The sequence below is a fragment of the Onthophagus taurus genome, chromosome 11, assembly GCF_036711975.1.
Source record: "Onthophagus taurus isolate NC chromosome 11, IU_Otau_3.0, whole genome shotgun sequence".
Lineage (NCBI taxonomy): Eukaryota > Metazoa > Arthropoda > Insecta > Coleoptera > Scarabaeidae > Onthophagus > Onthophagus taurus.
In genome coordinates, this window is record NC_091976.1 from 26,271,867 (window position 1) to 26,290,743 (window position 18,877).

Sequence of the window (18,877 nt, forward strand, 5' to 3'; positions counted from 1 at the left end):
TTAACATAAAATATATTAAATTCACAGATAACAACACTCAGAAAAAGCATTTTTAAATCTTTTTTCTTTACAATTAAAAAAAAACGCGCTTTATTATAATTTTTCATTATTTCTTATCTCGATAATTAATTAATTATTAATTAATAATAAAAAATATCTTTTATTATTTTCACTCACCTTTCTAATTAATATTCTCTTTAATCCCAAAAAAGAAAATTTCTTGATTTTTTTTCACTTAAAATTTAAATCTATCATTACCTTCGTTGATTCATCTCCAATTCGCGTCTGTGTTTAACCCAAGCGTCGTCGGCTTGAACAATTATACTATTATTATTACTTATCCTTTTGACGTCCTTTTTTTTCCTTAAAAGTCTCGGTCGAAAATGAGGCCTCCCCACATTATCATCTTCATCCTCGTCGTCATCATCATCTTCAATTTCTTTTTTCACCCTTTTCTCAACATCATAACACAAACTGCTTGAATTTCCACGTTTTCTCGTTGAAATTCCCGCCAAATTTAATAACGTTTCAGCTCCCTCTTTGATTTTACGTTCTTCTTCATCTTCAAAATCGATTCTTCTACAAATCGACGATTTCGATAACCTAAAAAAATATTTATAATTAAACGTTTCGAGGATAATTCTTTTCATTTACTTTATATCTTCTTCATCACTTTCAAAAGCTTCATCAATATAACTATCCGCTGCACTATATGTATGATCTAGACTTGGCGAACTCGTTATAACTTGACAAGTGGTGCGTTTTTGTCGGTGTCTTAAACCGTTGCGGAGGCTTAACATAACGGCTGCTGCGTCGACTTCGTCCAAAGAATCTTCTCGAGGTTCCGATTTTATCCTTCGATTCATTTCGGAAGCTAAATACGGGAAGAGTTGTGGGTTGGGTAATCGAGTTATATTTGTATTTCGGTCGTTTGTGGGTTTTTTATTGTTGAAATAAACGCTAGGGTCTAAAGTTGAACATCGGTGAAATGGTGATCGAGTTAATGCTTGTAATAAGTTTGGCCGATATTGTTGATCGACTGTCCATAATGATCCTTTACCTAAATTCTAATTAATTGAAAATATTAATTAATTTAAAATTTTTTTTAATATTACAGTAAAACCTCGATATAACAGATTTCGTTAACAACTAACTAGAAATAACACTAAACCTAGAAACATTCGGATTTAGCCGCACGTCTCTCAAGACGGCTAAACCCGAATGATTCTAGTTCTAGGGTTGGTTCTAGTTTTATACTATCGCTAGAACTAACACAAGACCTAGAACTAGAATCATTCGGGTTTAGCCGTCTTGAGAGACGTGTGGCTAAATCCGAATGATTCTAGTTCTAGGTCTAGTGTTGGTTCTAGTTTTACACTATCACTAGAACTAACACAAGACTTTGAACTAGATTCATTCAGATTTAGCCGTCTTGAGAGACGTGCGGCTAAATCCGAATGTTTCTAGGTCAAGTGATAGTGTAAAACTAGAACCAACACTAGACCTAGAACTAGAATCATTCGGAATTAGCCGTCTTGAGAGACGTGCGGCTAAATCCGAAACTATCTAGTTCTAGGTCTAGTGTTAGTTCAATGATAAATATACAAGAAACAATTAAAAGTGTATATAGTAAGGTAAAAGGGTGCGTCAGGCTAAATGGAGAAATGTCCGAAACTTTTAATATGGAGAAGGGTATGGAAAACGGAAACTTAAATAATTAAGATGTATAAAACAAGAACAAGACCTTCCACAATAAGTTATTATAAATTAACACCAATCAACACCTTTGACCTAGTATATGCAGACGATATAATGTTGATAGCAAGTACGAAAACAGAACTACAAAGAAAAATTGCACCTGGAAAACCTGTTTGGAAGAAAGGGGAATGCAAATAAATATAGGGAAAACCAAGATTATGCATATAACTAAGGGGGAAAAGGATAAAAACATAAATATAATGATAAGTGGAGAGAGACTGAAAATTGTGAATAAATTTCAATACTTGTACACCATTATTATTGAGAATGGAATAATAGACAGAAAAATACAAAATAGAATAGAAAAAGTAAGTAATCTACCATATCTGTTCGAATCTAAGAGTCGCCCTCTTTCTTTGAATAATTATATCGAAAAAAAGATTACTCTTAAAATAAAGATGGTAAATAAATAAATTACATTATTACACAATAATGATTAAAACACAAACTTAACTTTATGTATAGTATACAACATGAAAAGAACATTTTTATTCGGTATCTGTTCTGAGATATTTTCCACTTCACTTACACTATTATTGCTGCCTGATTCTGAATCAGTCCTATCTTCTTCCCATAAAAAAATCATCCTCTGAACCATCTAAGGCGTTCGTAATGCAACATTTTTTAAATGAATGCTTGATTTGATGAAGTTTTCTGGGATTCATTTCCACGCTAATGAAAACCCATTGTTGATGCACTACAGTTCGTTCATCCATCAGATGCAGCGATTTGAAATTACAGCTCCTTCCGCAAATACGCGCAAAATTTGAATAGAATGTTCCTATTGGTAAGCCCGGTTTACAAAAGTCAACCAAGAACAGCTCTCTTTCTTAACTTTTCCTTGTCGTTTACGTACTTTCTTTCTTTGTATGTACGTATTTTTTGTCGTGTGTGAAACTGGCTATTGTGTAATAGTGGGGGATATAAGCGTCGCTTCGCTCAGGTTCACAGCATCCGTTCGATGAACAGAATAGCTTGTTTAATTTTCCAGTTGATGTCAGTGGATGGCCGTCACTCATTAACCATAATTCTTATTCTTTTCTTAAATAATCCTTGAAGGGCTTATTAATTGAAACGTCCAACGATTGTAACACACTTGTCATACCTCCAGGTATAATTACCAAATCACCGTTGTTTCTTTTAACTTTAGTTTTTACATCATCTGTAACCATCATGACCGCGAAATCCATCTAGTATTAGTATATTTAATGGTTTACTTAGATATCCGGGACGTCACATTCACCTACTCTTCCATAAGATCTCGTCATCCAGAATTTCTTTTGCGTTCGAACTATAACATCACTGAAGAGGAGCCCTAGTCTGGTACACTAATGCTTCAAAGACAGTTAGATCCGGAGTAGGCATGGGCATCAGTGGACCAAATAGCCACATTAAACTGCCCCTCAACTCGGACATAACCATTTTTCAAGCAGAAGTTCTTGCTATAAACTTCCGCACCGTTTTGAACCTACAACATGGACAGAAAGGTGCATCCATAAACATTTTCACAGACAGTCGGGCCGCCTTAAAGGCAATTCAGGCCAACACGTGTGACTCCGCACTGATCAGAGAGTGTACCAGCAATCTGAGAGAACTCGCTAGGGGCAATTATGTTACCCTATGGTGGGTTCCAGGTCACAGCAACATTGAGGTCAATGAGAAGGCGAACAACCTGGCCAAAGAGGCAGCGAACACGCCGTTCATTGGACCCCAACCTGGTTGTGGACAACAAAAAAGCCACCTAAAATAAATAATCAGCAGTTGGCAGGCCTCAAAGGTCGCCTTGACAAGCGAAGAGTATGATAACTTCGTCGCAAAACAAAATCGAAGAGGTTTTATGCCTCAGCAAAGGGGATCTAAGGACGCTCTCAGGTTACCTGACCGGCCCTGAGCCCCTAAAATACCACCTATTCCACATTGGACAAGCTGAGGATTAAACTTGTCAACTTTGCAACGACGAGTCAGAAACAGCTGAACATATACTATGCAATTGCGTCGCCAGAAGCCGTCTAAAACACAAAATTTTCGGTAAAGCTCTCTTAACACCTACCGACATAAAGGTACAATACTAAGGTTCATCAAGGACCTACATTTATTACCTACAAAGTTACAATAGATCTTATAGGTCGCGGTAATGAGAGAGGGAAATTTTTCATTTTTTGGTATTTTTCTTTTCTAGCGAGTATTAAATATGGCGCTAATTTTTTATCTCCAGCAGTACACAACATTAAATAAATAAATTGGGGTCTTATCAGCGTTACCAATTTGACTAAATTCATATTTTTTTCTTTCTAAGTTGAATTACGTATCTTTGAAAATTTGTTAAATTTTGTTCAAAATCTACTGGATCTACGCCGTAACGAAAATCCACCATGACGCATTAATGTTCTACACCAACCTTCGCTTCTTTTAAATTCCAGACCTTGGCAATTTCTAAGCTCTTTAATTGCATCATCTACCTTGTTATTGGTAGTCCTTTTGCATGTTTTTCTTTGACAAAATCAATTACAACATCATTGATATGCGTACATTTTCCTGGTTTAGAATATTGCTGAGCGGTGTTTTCTCCAACGCAGAATATTTGATTCGTTTATGTTGAATTGGCGGCTAGTTGCTCTATTACCATTACTTTCCGCAAATACAAGAACTTTTCGCTTTAATGCAGCGTCGTAATGAACCGTTGTTGTGGCCATAATAGGTAGTTAAATTAATAAAACTTCTATCGATTTCAGAAGGTGACACTTACACTGTTTAGATAACAGAACCTATATGGCAAACTATACTGGGGATTCACCCAAGCGAATTAGGTAGTATCAACATAATTCGAACAGTAGGGTAACGCGATAAGACATAAAATTCGTATTTTTGTTGTTATAAAGAACAAAAATAATCATTTTTGTTTGTTTGAGTTAATTACTTTTGCGATTTTGTATTATTTTGTGTTTGCATCATATATATTCGAAATTCGTTCGAATCTAATGGCCCCTCTTCACTATGACTCATGATGGCCACAATTGATGATGGCTAGCATGTTTGATACCACTGTGTGCTACATCTACACCATACCACTGTGTGCATCTTCCACACAGTGGTATAGTGTAGATGGCCCACCTAATGGACCACTCCAAGCAACAGGCGCTGTTGACGACCGAAATAGTTAAGCAATGATGGCCCACTTTGTGGACATGCCATCCTTAGCCATTACCATTATCCACCACTTATGGCCACTTCAGGCCATCACTCCTCTACACAATGGCGATTGCTCGCAGTGGTCCATGATAAGCCATAGTGAAGAGGGGCAAAAATAAGGCGCAAAAATATGTATAGCAAAAACAGTGCGCCTTAGATTCGAATGAATAAGGCATATTACCAAATGAATAACACAATTGTGGGCAAGAAAGAACTAGTTGTTATTCAGTGCTAGATTATTGTAAAGCTATTCGAATTTGTATGCATTCAAATTATTCATTTAAAACAGTTTAAAGTACAAATTAAAATTTTTTTACATAACAGACACTTCCTTCTATGTATTAATCCATTATATCAAGGTTTAACTGTATTAAGTAATAAAAAATTGTTTTTATCATAACAAAATATAAAAACAATTTTTTATTGATTTAATTAATTTTCTTACAGGAGCTTTTTCAATCTTCTGAAAACATTTATTTAAAGACAAATTGTGTCGAACACTATTCTTCCATCCCATTGGCGCCGTTCGAAAATACGGAAAATGATCGAGAATCCACGTGTAGATTTCTTTCACAGGAAGCGCTTTCTGATCCGAATCCTCGATAGCCATAAAAATTAAACACGAAAACGAGTACGGCGGTTTACTATTCGTGTGCACTAAAGGATCGTAAAGTACATTGTGAGGGTGTTTATTCCTTTGGTTAGTAACATTTTGGTGAACACTGTTTGTTGGAATCGGCGAATTTAACGAACTGTTTGAAGAATCAGCCGTCGAGGCCGAAGAGTCATCGATATAATCGCTCGTTGGAGATTGATCGGAGAGCAAATTATTATTATTGTTGGTATTATTATTATTATTGGTCATGGTGTATTTTATTGGTGTTGAGTTTAAACTATTTGAAGGAGACGGATTTACAATATTCATTCCTTAAAAAAAATAAATTAATTAATTAGTTAATTAAAAGTTAGGTTCAGTTTTTGGCATTTAAAACGTCAAAATTGACACAATTTTACCTTTTAATAAATCTCTTTCATGTAACCAAGCTAAATTAGTTAAATCATCATCGCCGTTTCCCCCGGTTTTATTTACTTGACTTTGTGCAACAGCTAAAAGTATGGACATTGGTGATTGTGCTTCTCTTGTTGGTGTGCCAGCTATTGGACTTGCCGGAACGGACATTTTCGGGGTTACGCTCGTTTCTTCCGGTAGAATTAGAGCCCTTTCCGGTGACATTGTGCCTCTATAAACATTAATAAATTTTCAATTACACTATTTTATTATGTTTTGGTTGCTTAGTACCTAATCGTTGTTAGGTAAATTCTAAGATGTAAACAAAGTGAAGGAAATTGATTAAATGTTTAAATTATATGAAATTTCATCAAAAATGATTTAAATATCATTTATAAATTGTTATAAAGCTTAATAAGTTGAGTGTAGGTCTCTCCACTTAGATATGTCAAATATGAATTTTTCGTTGCTTGGCAACCGTGTCAAAATTTGTAATCAAAATGGTGGAGAAAGAAAATTATTATCAGATTTCTTGCGAAAATTAAATAAATTGAAGAAAATTTTGGAAAAAAAATAACACAGATAAGTACGCTTTTTGATAATAAAACTCGGTACAAAATACAAGGTTACAAAACCTGGGGATAAATAAATAACCTCAAATATTTTGATAACTCGGCGGTTTTAACCTCAACTTTGTATTTTTCCTTCACCCTCATTAATTTTCTTATAAACATAAGTATTTTGAAAAACAACATCGAGAAATAATGATAGTTACCCATTTATGACCGCGACACCATAACAATATCAAATAAACTCAAATCAAAATCACACATTTTCACAATACTCCGTCTCTTTTTAAAGCTTACGTAAAACTCGATGACGTACGTCTTGGATACTTTCAGAAACAAATAGCGTCATCGTTGCCATGGTAACGACGAGAGACAGAGATGGAAACGTGACGCAAGGATTTTATTATATCGAGATGAAATCAAAATTACAGCAAGAATTTGATAGAAAAAGCGTTTATGTTGAAAAAAATAATTAATAAAAAAGAAAGGTCTTTTTTTGTAGAAAAAGTATTTTTAGAAAATCCCTCACAAACACATTAACACAGCTTGTTACAAAGACGTAACCTTGAACAATTATAAATTAACAAAATCGTTTTGATTTTTGTAAATAAATAGTTTTTGTGCCACCCCGAATTAGTTTCTTAATCAAATTTCGAAACGAATTTGCACGTTAGTAATCGTCGCGACACAATAACCTCTAAATCAATTTAGAACACGTGTACGAAGTTCGTAATGGAAACTATACGATGTAGGTCAAAATTCGGCCATTTCTGGCCCAGAAAAATATATAAAACACGATTAAAACTTGATTTTTAAGGATTTATTTCTTTTCCGAAAAATAAATAACCTTCTCGAAACGTTTTTTGAGGGTTACAATTTTCGATGTCGTCGTAGTCACATTTCACTCGATTTTAAAAACGAAACTTATTTTAATAGGATATCGATGATGACCGCGGGTTTTGTTTACCTTTAACGATGAGCGATAAATAACAAGAACAAAAACTAAAAATAACCAACAATTAACACTCACAAATCGAACGAATTGTTACGGTTATGATGATGAGCACACCATTTTCTGCCAGCAAACATATGATGCTGGGTTTGTTTGAAGCTTGATTCTTCTTCGTAGTTGGTCGGTTTTATATTTTCGATTTTTGACAGTTTAGCGGGAATTTTAAATTATTCGATATTTCAAACAACGAGATTACTTTAAAAAAGTGAAATTACCTTCAATTTATTTACAAAGATTAACACATGAATGTTTCATACTAAAATAAAGAGTAAAATTTGTTGTATCACCAAATTTTATCGTTTATAAATGACAATTCTTAATATCAACTACTGCCATCTGTTGGGTAATCTTATTAGATTTATTTGACATTTTGTTGTCAAAATTTAAATTCAATGAAGCTATTTTAAGGTATATCCACACTAAAGAAGCGCAGGGGATTTTGTTCCTGATTGCCGTAACCTGTTTAGGAAGCAGAAACAATAACAAATTTATCATAAACATTTTGTCCACACCAACAAACTCATTTTAGTCGCTCATCACTGTCAAGAAACTTTCCATCTACATCAGGTTAGTGTATGTTTCAGTTTTTGAATGCAATGTGGCTGCAATTATTATTATTTTGCAAAAACAGGAAAAGAAAATTCGTAAATGTTGGACTACTAAAAGGCAGACTCTTTTAGAAAGAAATACGCATGGTATCATGCGCCTTATGAGTCCATTAAAGAAAGATTATTTAATAGCAAAATCTAGGATCGACAATGAAAATATAAAGAACTTTAGTCGTAGGCAAACCATTTGTTAATAAAATATATTCCAACAACAGATTTATGATAGCCACTACATTTTTTTCTTTTCCTTGTAATACTGAGCCACTAAATTTTTTATTTTTCTTTTTCCTTCATCAATATCAGCACCAATCGCTTTACTAATCTCCATCCACAAATCTTGTTTTTTGTAACCATCTTTAAAATTTTTATCCCGTGGGTTCCACAAACACTCAGCATTTCTGTATGTCTCAATTAAATATAACATATTTAATTAAGTTTATTGAAGAAGAGTTCTCTCTGAGGTTGTACTTCGCCATTTCATGAATTGTTCATTAACCTTCTCTGCAGAGGTGAAATATCTTGGACAAAGGAATAACTTGGAAACAAATTACAATTCTAGGTAAATATGACACAATCATAACCTAATTAATGCAGAAAGCCCTACTACTTACTAGCACTTGGTGCAGAAGCAAAATCAGTTCCAACAAAATCAGAGAAGGAAGCAACAATTGAGAGGAAGCACCCTCTATTGAAGGCAGAACTATTATCCTCAAAACAGAAATCAAATACCTAGGGTTAATACTAGACAATAAATTAAACTGGAACTCCCACATAATCAAGGTGAGGAAAAAAGCCATTATGGCTAACTTATGGCTAAATGAAGGCTCCTTGCACTTCATTTATACATACAAAAGGAGGCAGCTTTAAGTGCCTTATCACTGAAAACATGCTCTTCACTCAAGTTGATGCAGGATAACTTCAGAGGACATCTCAAAATCCTCAAAGACGCATGTCTAAACCAATTGTGGGGATGTATAAAGGGCCTGCTAAGTGCTGCAGCCTAAGTGCTGTGAAGTAATCCACCCCCACATGAAACTATATGGTGATCCTTCTCTTCAACTCTTGCATCACCTAGTTACTCTCTATAATAATTTGTTTAATAAAAATGTTTTAGATTTTAATGGATTTAAACCTAAAATAACAATAATATACAATAGAGTTTTTATTTAACAAAAAAAAAACAGTTTATTACAATATTTTATTGCACTCGCAGCAAAACGATAAGATTTTTTTAAAAGTTAAACAACTTTAAAAGTATTAAATTATTAAATAATAATAATTATAATCATATTAAATTTTTAATCAATCACTTCCATTCTTCAAAACGTTAAAACGTTATTTTTTGTCGAAACAAACACATTTTTGAGGTTATAAAAAGTATAAAATAGACTGAAAATACTTATCAACTATTCGTAACAATACTGTTTTCTTTTTTAAAAAAACCTGTTTCTTTTTTTATTTAAACATCATTATTATTAATTATTTTATACTTTCCCTCGTAATTCTCATATATTAAGAGAAAAATATAACGATAAATCATTTTTTTTTACATCCAATTATTTAAATTAAACCCTTTTCTTCTTCGTCATGTCGTCATCACTCAATATTAATAATATCAACGGGGAAAAAGCGATTTTATTCATCGCATTTTTTACAAACGCGCACCGGATAATCCCAACCTCTAAATGGAACACGTTTTCTCCGTTGCGAACAATCATCGCAAACTCCTTTACCACATTCTCGGCAGTGATGTAAAGGTACAATTGGACCAAAAGGCATTTCGCAACACCAACAATATAAACATTCCGAATCGGGTGTCCAATAACTAGGTCGCGCAGTGTCTTTTATGATATCTTTTGGAATTTCCAAAGCGTAAGCAACGGCAGATATGGAACTGATCACAGTTTCACCAAATTTTCGTATTTTCACTTCGTTATCATCAATTGTTTGACTTAAACTTGGTAAATTTTCAGTGTAACAAACATCGCAAACACGAACCGGATCGCGCCAACCTCGAGATGGAACCGGTTGGGTTTTTGATGAACATTTTTCGCAAAAACCTTCACCGCATGATCTGCAATGATGTTTTTTTGAAGTTGGTGGAAATGGGGTTTTACATTTATTACATTCCTAAAAAATAAAGATAATCATATTAAAATAAAATGAATTTTAAAGAAATGACTTACAAAAATCTCTCTATCAGGTCTCCAATAAGAAGGATTAATAGTTTCTGTGAAAAAAGTTTTAACCGCATTTGTAGGTTGTGATCCAACGTTAGCAACAACATCGCTTAAATATGTAACACTATCAAGCACCTTTTGAATCGAATTTGTTGAACCAACAAAGTTTTTGTCTTGATAAACAAATTCTCCCTGTAAAAAAGGTGTTAAATTTATGCAAAAAATATATGGTATATCAAAGAAGGAATAGCAGGATTGTTACTTGTTGGGAGAGATTCGTTTCACTTACACCAGGCCAAACATGAACGTATTCAACTAACACCGCTGCTTCTTCTGGGCTTTTATTTCCATACCAATGTTGTCTACTTCGATAAATTTCCCCACAATTTCTACATTCAATAATGTAACCCGACCAAACATAACTTAAAAGATTAGTCCACGATTTTTCTGTTACTGATTGATAGCTGGGTTTTACTATAATCCTTTGTCCATTTTTAGAACATTGCTAAAAAAAAAATTTGCGTTTAATTATGTTCTAAATCTGATATGAGTGGTGTTTCAAAACAAACTTTTTTACCTTGCAAAGATAAACGCAATTTTGAAATTGATGTTGGAATTTACATCTGTTACTGTTTAAATGAGGTTCCCCTTCTTCTTTATGCCCCATTGAGAGAGTACAACCTTCGTTACAAGATTGGCACTTCACTTGACATGCAAAATAGTCTTTTAAATGTAATTGGGGTGGAACGTTTTTAATTTCACTGCTAAATTTATCATTTAAACCCTAAAATAAATATAAAAGAAACATTAATTTTAATAACAAAATTTAGAACTAAGGTTACCAACATTGTTGAATTGGCGAACTGGAGAAAAACGATTTTGTTTATAGGTAGTATAAAAGAAAAATAAAACAATGAATGTGTAAATGACAGTCGTACTTTAACGATGAAAAAGTTTATTTATGTTTTTCAGTTTCTACCGGTTTCGGCGTGTTAATGCCATTCTCAGGAAACCACGTTATACGATTTTATGTTTTCTTTTTATCATACTCTTTTATTTTCTTTTCTTCTCATTCCGCGTGAATATTAAAAAAAAAAAGATAGATTTTACAAAAGCTATTCGCGCCTAAAATCAATCCTAGAAATAACAGAACATTCATGGTTTTGTAAAATAGATAAATTATATCAAACAGAAACAAATACAAGTTGGGTTGAACATTGAAACAATACAATAGAGAATAGAAGAAAAGAAAATAATGAATACAACCATTTTCTAAAGTTATATTTCTTTTCATTACTTGTTTTTGTTCTGGCAATTTTAAATATTGATAGAATTTGTCACAGTCCATATTAAAGTTTATAAGTATAGCGACTTTTGCATTTTTCGTATAGAGATTTCATGAAAGTAAGGTTCGAGTGGGGACGAATTTCCAAATGAAAATATCGCAATTATATTGTCCCTCATTTAGAAAATACTATTTGATTGCAGGCCATGATTACAATACTCTGTCAACAGCTTCAGACAGAGATAACCATCTAGTGGGAACATTCTTAATCATTAGAGAATGGGTTACTTATTCTCCAATGTTTTTTTTCCGTATTAACGCAAACAGGATCATTTCAAAGTTGGAAATTTGGTCAATTACACAAATTTCATCGTACCTATATATCCTCATTAATGTTTATGTTTAAAATTGAGGTTATTAAGCAGACAGATGTTTAAAAGTAGGATTTTCTAAGTCATAATATTTTTTAATATATTCCAAAGTGCGTTCATAAACTTCTCTATCCTCAAATATAAATTTGTTTGAAATGACTTAGATACAATCGAACCTGAGTGCCAAAAAGATTGTCTTGTAATCGAGTTTTTAACTTATTTATAACCGTCACCATAATATCATGAAGTTCTGTTGCAGTTACGTCTTCCTTCTCCATTAATAAGATTGATTCAGCCATGAAAGTAAGGTTCGGGTAAAGATGGGGATGTTAAATCGTCTTCCAATTCATTCTCCTGAGACTTGACGAATTTTCAATTGAAAACATCGCAATTGTCTTCTCCCTGATTTAGAAAATACTGTTTGATTGTACGGCATGTTTACCATACTCTGTCAACAGCTTCAGACATAAATAACCATCTAGTAGGAACATTCTTAATCATTGGAGAATATTATTCCCTTCTAGAAACTGTACTTGATGCAAATTCGGAATCAATTTTATTAATCAATGTTTCGACATCATAATTGAGTTGTGCATTAGTGAGTACATGGCTATTACAATTTGCTTTTACTTACTATAAATCGATTTTTTGAGGAAAACTTCTAGTAAACCGAGTTGTAGTATTTCCCATAGTTTACAGCTGCATTATCTGTTGAGTACGCCATCACGTTTTCTGTTAATTAATTGTTATCGTTTAAGCAATTTATAATTTTTTGAAGTATTGCCTCAGATGTTTCATAATCATCAGTGTAAAAATCCAGAATTTTGCTTTTTATTCCCTCTTCAGGAACAAAATACTTAACTACAAGAGGAAATAACTTAAGATTTCCTCTGTTGTAGGCTAAATGCCATAGAACCCAAAATATTCTCCACTAAACTAGAATATTCTCCACTTTAGTGCGTTTTGATTTTTTTTTGTTAATGCAGAATCGTAATAGATTAAGTTATTTGATTTCACACTGCAATCTACACTGTTGTAACTGTGTTGATTGCTTACACCATGACACCAATGCTAATTCTGATATAGTGACACGCACGTCTTTCACCGTTTCGTTTTATACAAAATATGTGGTTATTAGTTGTGAACTACTTTGAGCTGTAATTATTTGTGCATGGCGAACAGAATTTTAGTGTGCTTGAGCTGTAATTATTTGTACATGGCGAGCAGAATTTTAGTACTGCGTTTTCTCCATCGTATGTGTAACTGTGTTGATGCATTACTCCATGATACACCAATGGTAATTCTGATATAGTGACACGCACATATTCCGCCGTTTCCTTACTTACAAAATATGTGGTTATTAGTTGTGAACTACTTTGAGCTGTAATTATTTGTGCATGACGAACAGAATTTTAGTATGCTTTTACTGCCTTTTCTCCGCCGTCTTTAATAACGATGCAGAATCTTAATAGATTAAGTGATTTAATTTGACAGTGCAATCTACACTGTTGTAACTGTCTTGATTCATTACTCCATGATACACCAATGGTAATTCTGATATAGGGACACGCACTTCTTCCGCCGTTTCCTTACATACAAAATATGTGGTTATTAGTTGTGAACTACTTTGAGCTGTAACTATTTGTGCATGGCGAACAGAATTTTAGTGTGCTTGAGCTGTAATTATTTGTACATGGCGAGCAGAATTTTAGTACTGCCTTTTCTCCATCGTATGTGTAACTGTGTTGATGCATTACTCCATGATACACCAATGGTAATTCTGATATAGTGACACGCACATATTCCGCCGTTTCCTTACTTACAAAATATGTGGTTATTAGTTGTGAACTACTTTGAGCTGTAATTATTTGTGCATGACGAACAGAATTTTAGTATGCTTTTACTGCCTTTTCTCCGCCGTCTTTAATAACGATGCAGAATCTTAATAGATTAAGTGATTTAATTTGACAGTGCAATCTACACTGTTGTAACTGTCTTGATTCATTACTCCATGATACACCAATGGTAATTCTGATATAGGGACACGCACTTCTTCCGCCGTTTCCTTACATACAAAATATGTGGTTATTAGTTGTGAACTACTTTGAGCTGTAATTATTTGTGCATGACGAACAGAATTTTAGTATGCTTTTACTGCCTTTTCTCCGCAGTCTTTAATAACGATGCAGAATCTTAATAGATTAAGTTATTTAATTTCACAGTGCAATCTACACTGTTGTAACTGTCTTGATGCATTACTCCATGATACACCAATGGTAATTCTGATATAGTGACACGCACATCTTCCGCCGTTTCCTTATTTACAAAATATGTGGTTATTAGTTGTGAACTACTTTGAGGTGTAATTATTTGTGCATGACGAACAGAATTTTAGTATGCTTTTACTGCCTTTTCTCCGCCGTCTTTAATAACGATGCAGAATCTTAATAGATTAAGTTATTTAATTTCACAGTGCAATCTACACTGTTGTAACTGTCTTGATGCATTACTCCATGATACACCAATGTTAATTCTGATATAGTGACACGTACATCTTCCGCCGTTTCCTTACATACAAAATATGTCGTTATTAGTTCTGAACTACTTCGAGTTCCACCTAATTTGCACCTCCTAGTTAGATAATTTTCCTTTTGCAACCTTTTTATATTCATTGTGCGTTAACCATTCGTCATTGAAGGAAACAAAATACTTCTTCTTTTTCTTTGGAGTTTCTGACATTCTTAAAACTCTATTTAATAATAAATAAATTATGTAAATTATAATCAATCATTTCTTACCTCTTTGTTTCAACTTATAATAAAATTAAAATAAAGAAAGGGATAAAGGCCACTACATGCTGCAGTATCAAAACTAACACTGATCACTATTTACAGCGCGAAGATATTGTATAGAAATAAACAGAATAGTAAGCAAACCGGGATTTCCCCGAAATTAAATAAAATTTCGTAAAACCCGTCGTGCAAAGACGTATGATTTAGTAGAACAAGTACTTGTTCATAGACAGAGTTTTACAATCCCGGCGAATTTTATTAAATACTGGAGCCCAGAGATTAAATTAAAACCCTGGAGTGTCCAGGTGAAAATAACCATGTTGGCAACCCTATTAGAACTAGAAACTTTTGGGTTAAGCCGTTTGAAACGGTTAAAAACGTTTGATGTTGCACATTCTTTAGAAGCAACCTTCTAGAAATGGATCACATCAAACATGTTTTCAAAAGATGCACTGCTTAACCTAAGATTCTAGGATGTTTTATTTTATGCTTATTACCTTTAATGTTAAAAAAACAACTTTAGCATTTCTTTTGGATCTCACACTACTATTAGCCAAATCCAACTGAATATATTTTTTTAATTCCCGAAAATCAGTGGGTTGCTCCTTCGTTTGAATCCCCACATATTTCAATTGACTAAAAGCGTTGCATTCTAAATTTAATTTGCCAAACTCAGCACGAAGTAAATCCTCTGGAGATTCTTCAACACTCGGACAAGAATTCCAGGTGCAAGTGTGTAAAGTCTCGTGGAAAATAATTAAGCTGGGTCCTAAAGCGGCTGGAACGGGTTCGTTTTCGAATTTTTGCCAAACTTGTTGTAATGCTGTTTTAAAATGCTCGTTGTACGCTTTTGAAGCGCCCCCCAAAAAGGCGTACATGTCTGTCGGTAACCGTTCCGCTCTCGTCCGATAAATAACAACATCAGAAACGGCCAACACTTTTAATAATAACCGAGTACGTTGACTTTGTTTACGACTGATCCCTAATAATCCCTCCGTATCCAAACAAATCACGTCCAAATTTGGATCGTAAGCAGCCCAAACACCCATCGTACACGATTTTTGTAATGCACTCGTTTTAAAAACTTCATTTCCTTTAAAAAATACTTGATTTAACGTATGGGATTTTCCATCCCCTGTATTTCCAAATATCGAAACGACTTTAACTTTTTTCGTAGGCTCATCAATTTTTAATCTGGCCAGAAATTCTTCAGGGGAATTCACACACAGTCTTTCAATATCATTTAGTAAAAGGAATGATGGCAATTCATTACTGGTAATTAATAAAGAGTCCTGATCATGTAATGGAAGTGATTCCAAACGATTCATTAATAGGTTGGTTTGGTCACAACCCATTTGATGAAGCGGTTCTAAACTTAAATTTAAACTTGTATCCGTCGTTGGAGTTAATATCGAAGGGTTTGTGTATTTTTGCGATGCTGTTTTTGCGAGGGTTTGAGGCATTTTTGAAGTTAATAATTATTTAATTGGGGTACTGCAACAAAAATAAAAATGTATTAATTTAATCACGTTTTATTTTAACCAGTTAAGGCAATAAAAATTGCATAATAAACTCTCTCATTCTCGGTTAAAAGAGAAATTTGATGCCTTTTAGATCAATTTACTTTATATAGAGAGAGGCTTAAAGTTGTGCAAAAATAAGATTAAAAAGAATTCTTAAACAAAAATGTGTAGTTTAACTCGCAAAAAAATATATGCACGAATTATGTTTATAAATGTTTGTTTTTATTGTAATTTTACAATCTAGAACATCAGTTTCTTATCGTTATCCACTTATTTGTTAAGATCGTGGAAATAGATAACATTACAAAAATAAATTTAATAAAATTAACCACAAAGGTTTTGTTATTTACTAAAATAACCCAAAATAACATCGAATAAATTAATTATAACGCTTCTTACCGAAAGATTTTGCTAAATAACATACTCCAAAGACATCAAGAACAAAAACCTAACCTCAAACTCACTTTTGACAGTTCTAAAAACTTGTAAACAAACAGGTTATGTTTTTAATGACATTTAAATAACCTTTCGAAAAGAATATCCCAAGTACTTATCTTTTCTTTATTTCTTTACTTTTTTTAATACTTCACATAAAAGGAAACACATATTTAAGCGAAACAACAACAAATTAAAACCATCTGATGCAGGGAGTCTGACGTATGTTTGCACAATTTTTGCATTTACACAAAAGCAAAATAAACGGGTGTTTACAATTTGATTTGAAATTCCTGTTGGATGGAATCTTACCGAAAATTTCGATTGAAAATCATGCCGTGTAACCGCTTTTTGAACGCCTCTTCGTGTTGTTTTTGTTGTTCACTCACTTTCAATGAAAAAAACAAACTTACGCATGTCAAATTGAGAAGAAAGAGGTTAACGTAAAGGAGGAGGTGTTTTTCAAGGTCGAAGAATGTGTGTTTTCATTAAAAAATGCAATTTATAAACACCAAGTTGAACAAAGAGAATGATTTTTTTTTACTTCACTTAATTTATTTCTTTTTGTAGGAATTGTTTTAGGAAAACGTGCTTCCATACGTTTTGTAAGATATGAACTGAACGAAAATGTTTTCGTATGATTAAAATAAACTATGACTATGTTGTGGGTTACTTTAAAAATTATTTGACGTTTTTTGATGTAAAAGCGTCATTCTGTTATCTTTTAGTTATCTCATTTATTTCGTCGCGGGATTTTCTCGTAATTTATTTATTATTTTATGGAATTATTAATTAATTAAATTATGAATAATTGATTTAATTAAATTTATTAAAATTAATTAAATGCTGCCATCTATTGATGGGTTAAGTCACTTAATAAAAAAATTAAATTATTGTTGGATCAAATGAACAAATTTAAAAATGTTTTTTAATTATCACATTCGAATAAATTGCGTAATTAGCCAATTAAATTTAATTAATTAATATTGAATTATTATTTTTAAATTAACTAAATTTGACGCAAATGCGCCATCTATTGTTGAAAAATGTAAGTAGTTTGAGTTTCCATTTTCTAATTTCGTTTTCACTTTAGGTTCATAAAACGTTATTTTTGGAATATCTTCGAAAGTGAACGCTTTGTAAAATTATGCTGTGAATAGAGAAGATTTTGCAGCCTCCATAATATTTCGTGAGACTTTTGAAGGAATTTGGGAGAACTAAAACCGAGTTAGGTTAAATGGAGTAAGGTAAATTTGAAAAAGTAAACAAGAATATTTGAATTCTGTGGAATTTCCCAAATAGTCTTGGAATAATTAAGATTTTTTTATATTAATACAGGAACGTTACTGTCCTAATATGTTAGGTTATTAATTATTTTCTTATCAATGGCAAACATAATTCAGTGGAACTGTAATGGCCTTATCCATCATTACTGTGATTTGAAGTTGTTGCTAAATCGATATTCCCCTGTATGTATTTGTTTGCAAGGAAACCATCTTCATCCTGGACAGCCCTATTCCATCAAAGGATACTCGAGTTATAGGAAAGATTTTCCAAAAATTCTAAGAGCTAATGGTGGTGTTGCTATTCTAGTTAATGAATCCATGAAGGCTGTTTTTATCAATTTATCAAGTAACATACAAGCGGTTGCAGTTCGTTTAGCAGTACCTTTTAATATTACTATATGTAATGTATACTTGCCTGAAATTGATTGGCAATTGCATGACTTACGTAACTTTATACAACAACTGCCACCTCCATTCTGTATTGTGGGTGATTTTAATGCTCATAGTCACAAGACTGACAGTGGTCAGGACCAAAGAACTGCTAGGAACTGTGGACTTTACGTTGCCCCCCTTACTTTCTTTATGCAGTATCGAATTTACTCCTTGGCAGTTAAATAAACCAGTTTTCAAATTAAATCTTACATGTTATGCTAAAGAGAGTACACCATGGGAATTACTTAGAGCAGAATTTAGAAATATAATCAATGCCTATGATTATGGTGTTTTTATTTATACTGATGGTTCTAAAAAGGAGAGTGGGGTTGGTTGCGCGTTTGTGGTTGGGGATAGTGATTATTCATGGAGCTTACAGAGTTTTGCGTCTATCTTCTTTGCGGACTTATATGCCATCTTCCAGGCTG

At 33.1% G+C, this 18,877-nt stretch overlaps 2 protein-coding genes across 5 annotated transcripts; both read right to left on the reverse strand.

Annotated features, from left to right (window-relative positions):
* Positions 1–170: 170 nt before the first annotated feature.
* On the reverse strand, positions 171–7,665 carry LOC111417553 (forkhead box protein N2-like). Of its 3 annotated transcripts, none has more exons than XM_023049867.2 (5): positions 7,556–7,665; positions 5,962–6,188; positions 5,393–5,874; positions 655–1,067; positions 171–603 (listed from the first exon to the last, which is right to left on the reverse strand). In XM_023049867.2, exons 1-5 carry the CDS (start codon positions 7,612–7,614, stop codon positions 255–257), a joined length of 1,530 nt encoding a protein of 509 aa, XP_022905635.1. In that variant the 5' UTR covers positions 7,615–7,665; the 3' UTR covers positions 171–254. The 3 variants fall into 3 exon arrangements, with proteins under 3 accessions (XP_022905635.1, XP_022905636.1, XP_022905637.1); XM_023049868.2 differs by having other exon boundaries at positions 7,493–7,623; XM_023049869.2 differs by lacking the exon at positions 7,556–7,665 and adding an exon at positions 6,732–6,814.
* Positions 7,666–9,612: 1,947 nt separating this feature from the next.
* Positions 9,613–17,433, reverse strand: LOC111417550 (zinc finger FYVE domain-containing protein 1-like). Of its 2 annotated transcripts, none has more exons than XM_023049862.2 (6): positions 17,044–17,433; positions 15,271–16,267; positions 10,903–11,109; positions 10,615–10,830; positions 10,332–10,517; positions 9,613–10,275 (listed from the first exon to the last, which is right to left on the reverse strand). In XM_023049862.2, exons 2-6 carry the CDS (start codon positions 16,234–16,236, stop codon positions 9,781–9,783), a joined length of 2,070 nt encoding a protein of 689 aa, XP_022905630.1. In that variant the 5' UTR covers positions 16,237–16,267; positions 17,044–17,433; the 3' UTR covers positions 9,613–9,780. The 2 variants fall into 2 exon arrangements, with proteins under 2 accessions (XP_022905630.1, XP_022905631.1); XM_023049863.2 differs by lacking the exon at positions 17,044–17,433 and adding an exon at positions 16,696–16,776.
* Between the last annotated feature and the right edge of the window lie 1,444 nt (positions 17,434–18,877).

Bases quoted from the DNA above. Each gene is read 5' to 3' on its own strand.
- LOC111417550 (XM_023049862.2), bottom strand. From the start codon at position 16,236: ATGCCTCAAACCCTCGCAAAAACAGCATCGCAAAAATACACAAACCCT. The intron at 10,831-10,902 runs GTAAAAAAGTTT...TTTTTTTTTTAG, and splicing joins ATTGCGTTTATCTTTGCAAG to CAATGTTCTAAAAATGGACA. The intron at 10,518-10,614 runs GTAAGTGAAACG...CCTTTTTTACAG, and splicing joins ACGTTCATGTTTGGCCTGGT to GGAGAATTTGTTTATCAAGA.
- LOC111417553 (XM_023049867.2), bottom strand. From the start codon at position 7,614: ATGTTTGCTGGCAGAAAATGGTGTGCTCATCATCATAACCGTAACAAT. The intron at 5,875-5,961 runs GTAAAATTGTGT...ATTTTTTTTAAG, and splicing joins TGAAAGAGATTTATTAAAAG to GAATGAATATTGTAAATCCG. The intron at 1,068-5,392 runs GTAAGAAAATTA...TCAATTAATTAG, and splicing joins AGAAGATTGAAAAAGCTCCT to AATTTAGGTAAAGGATCATT.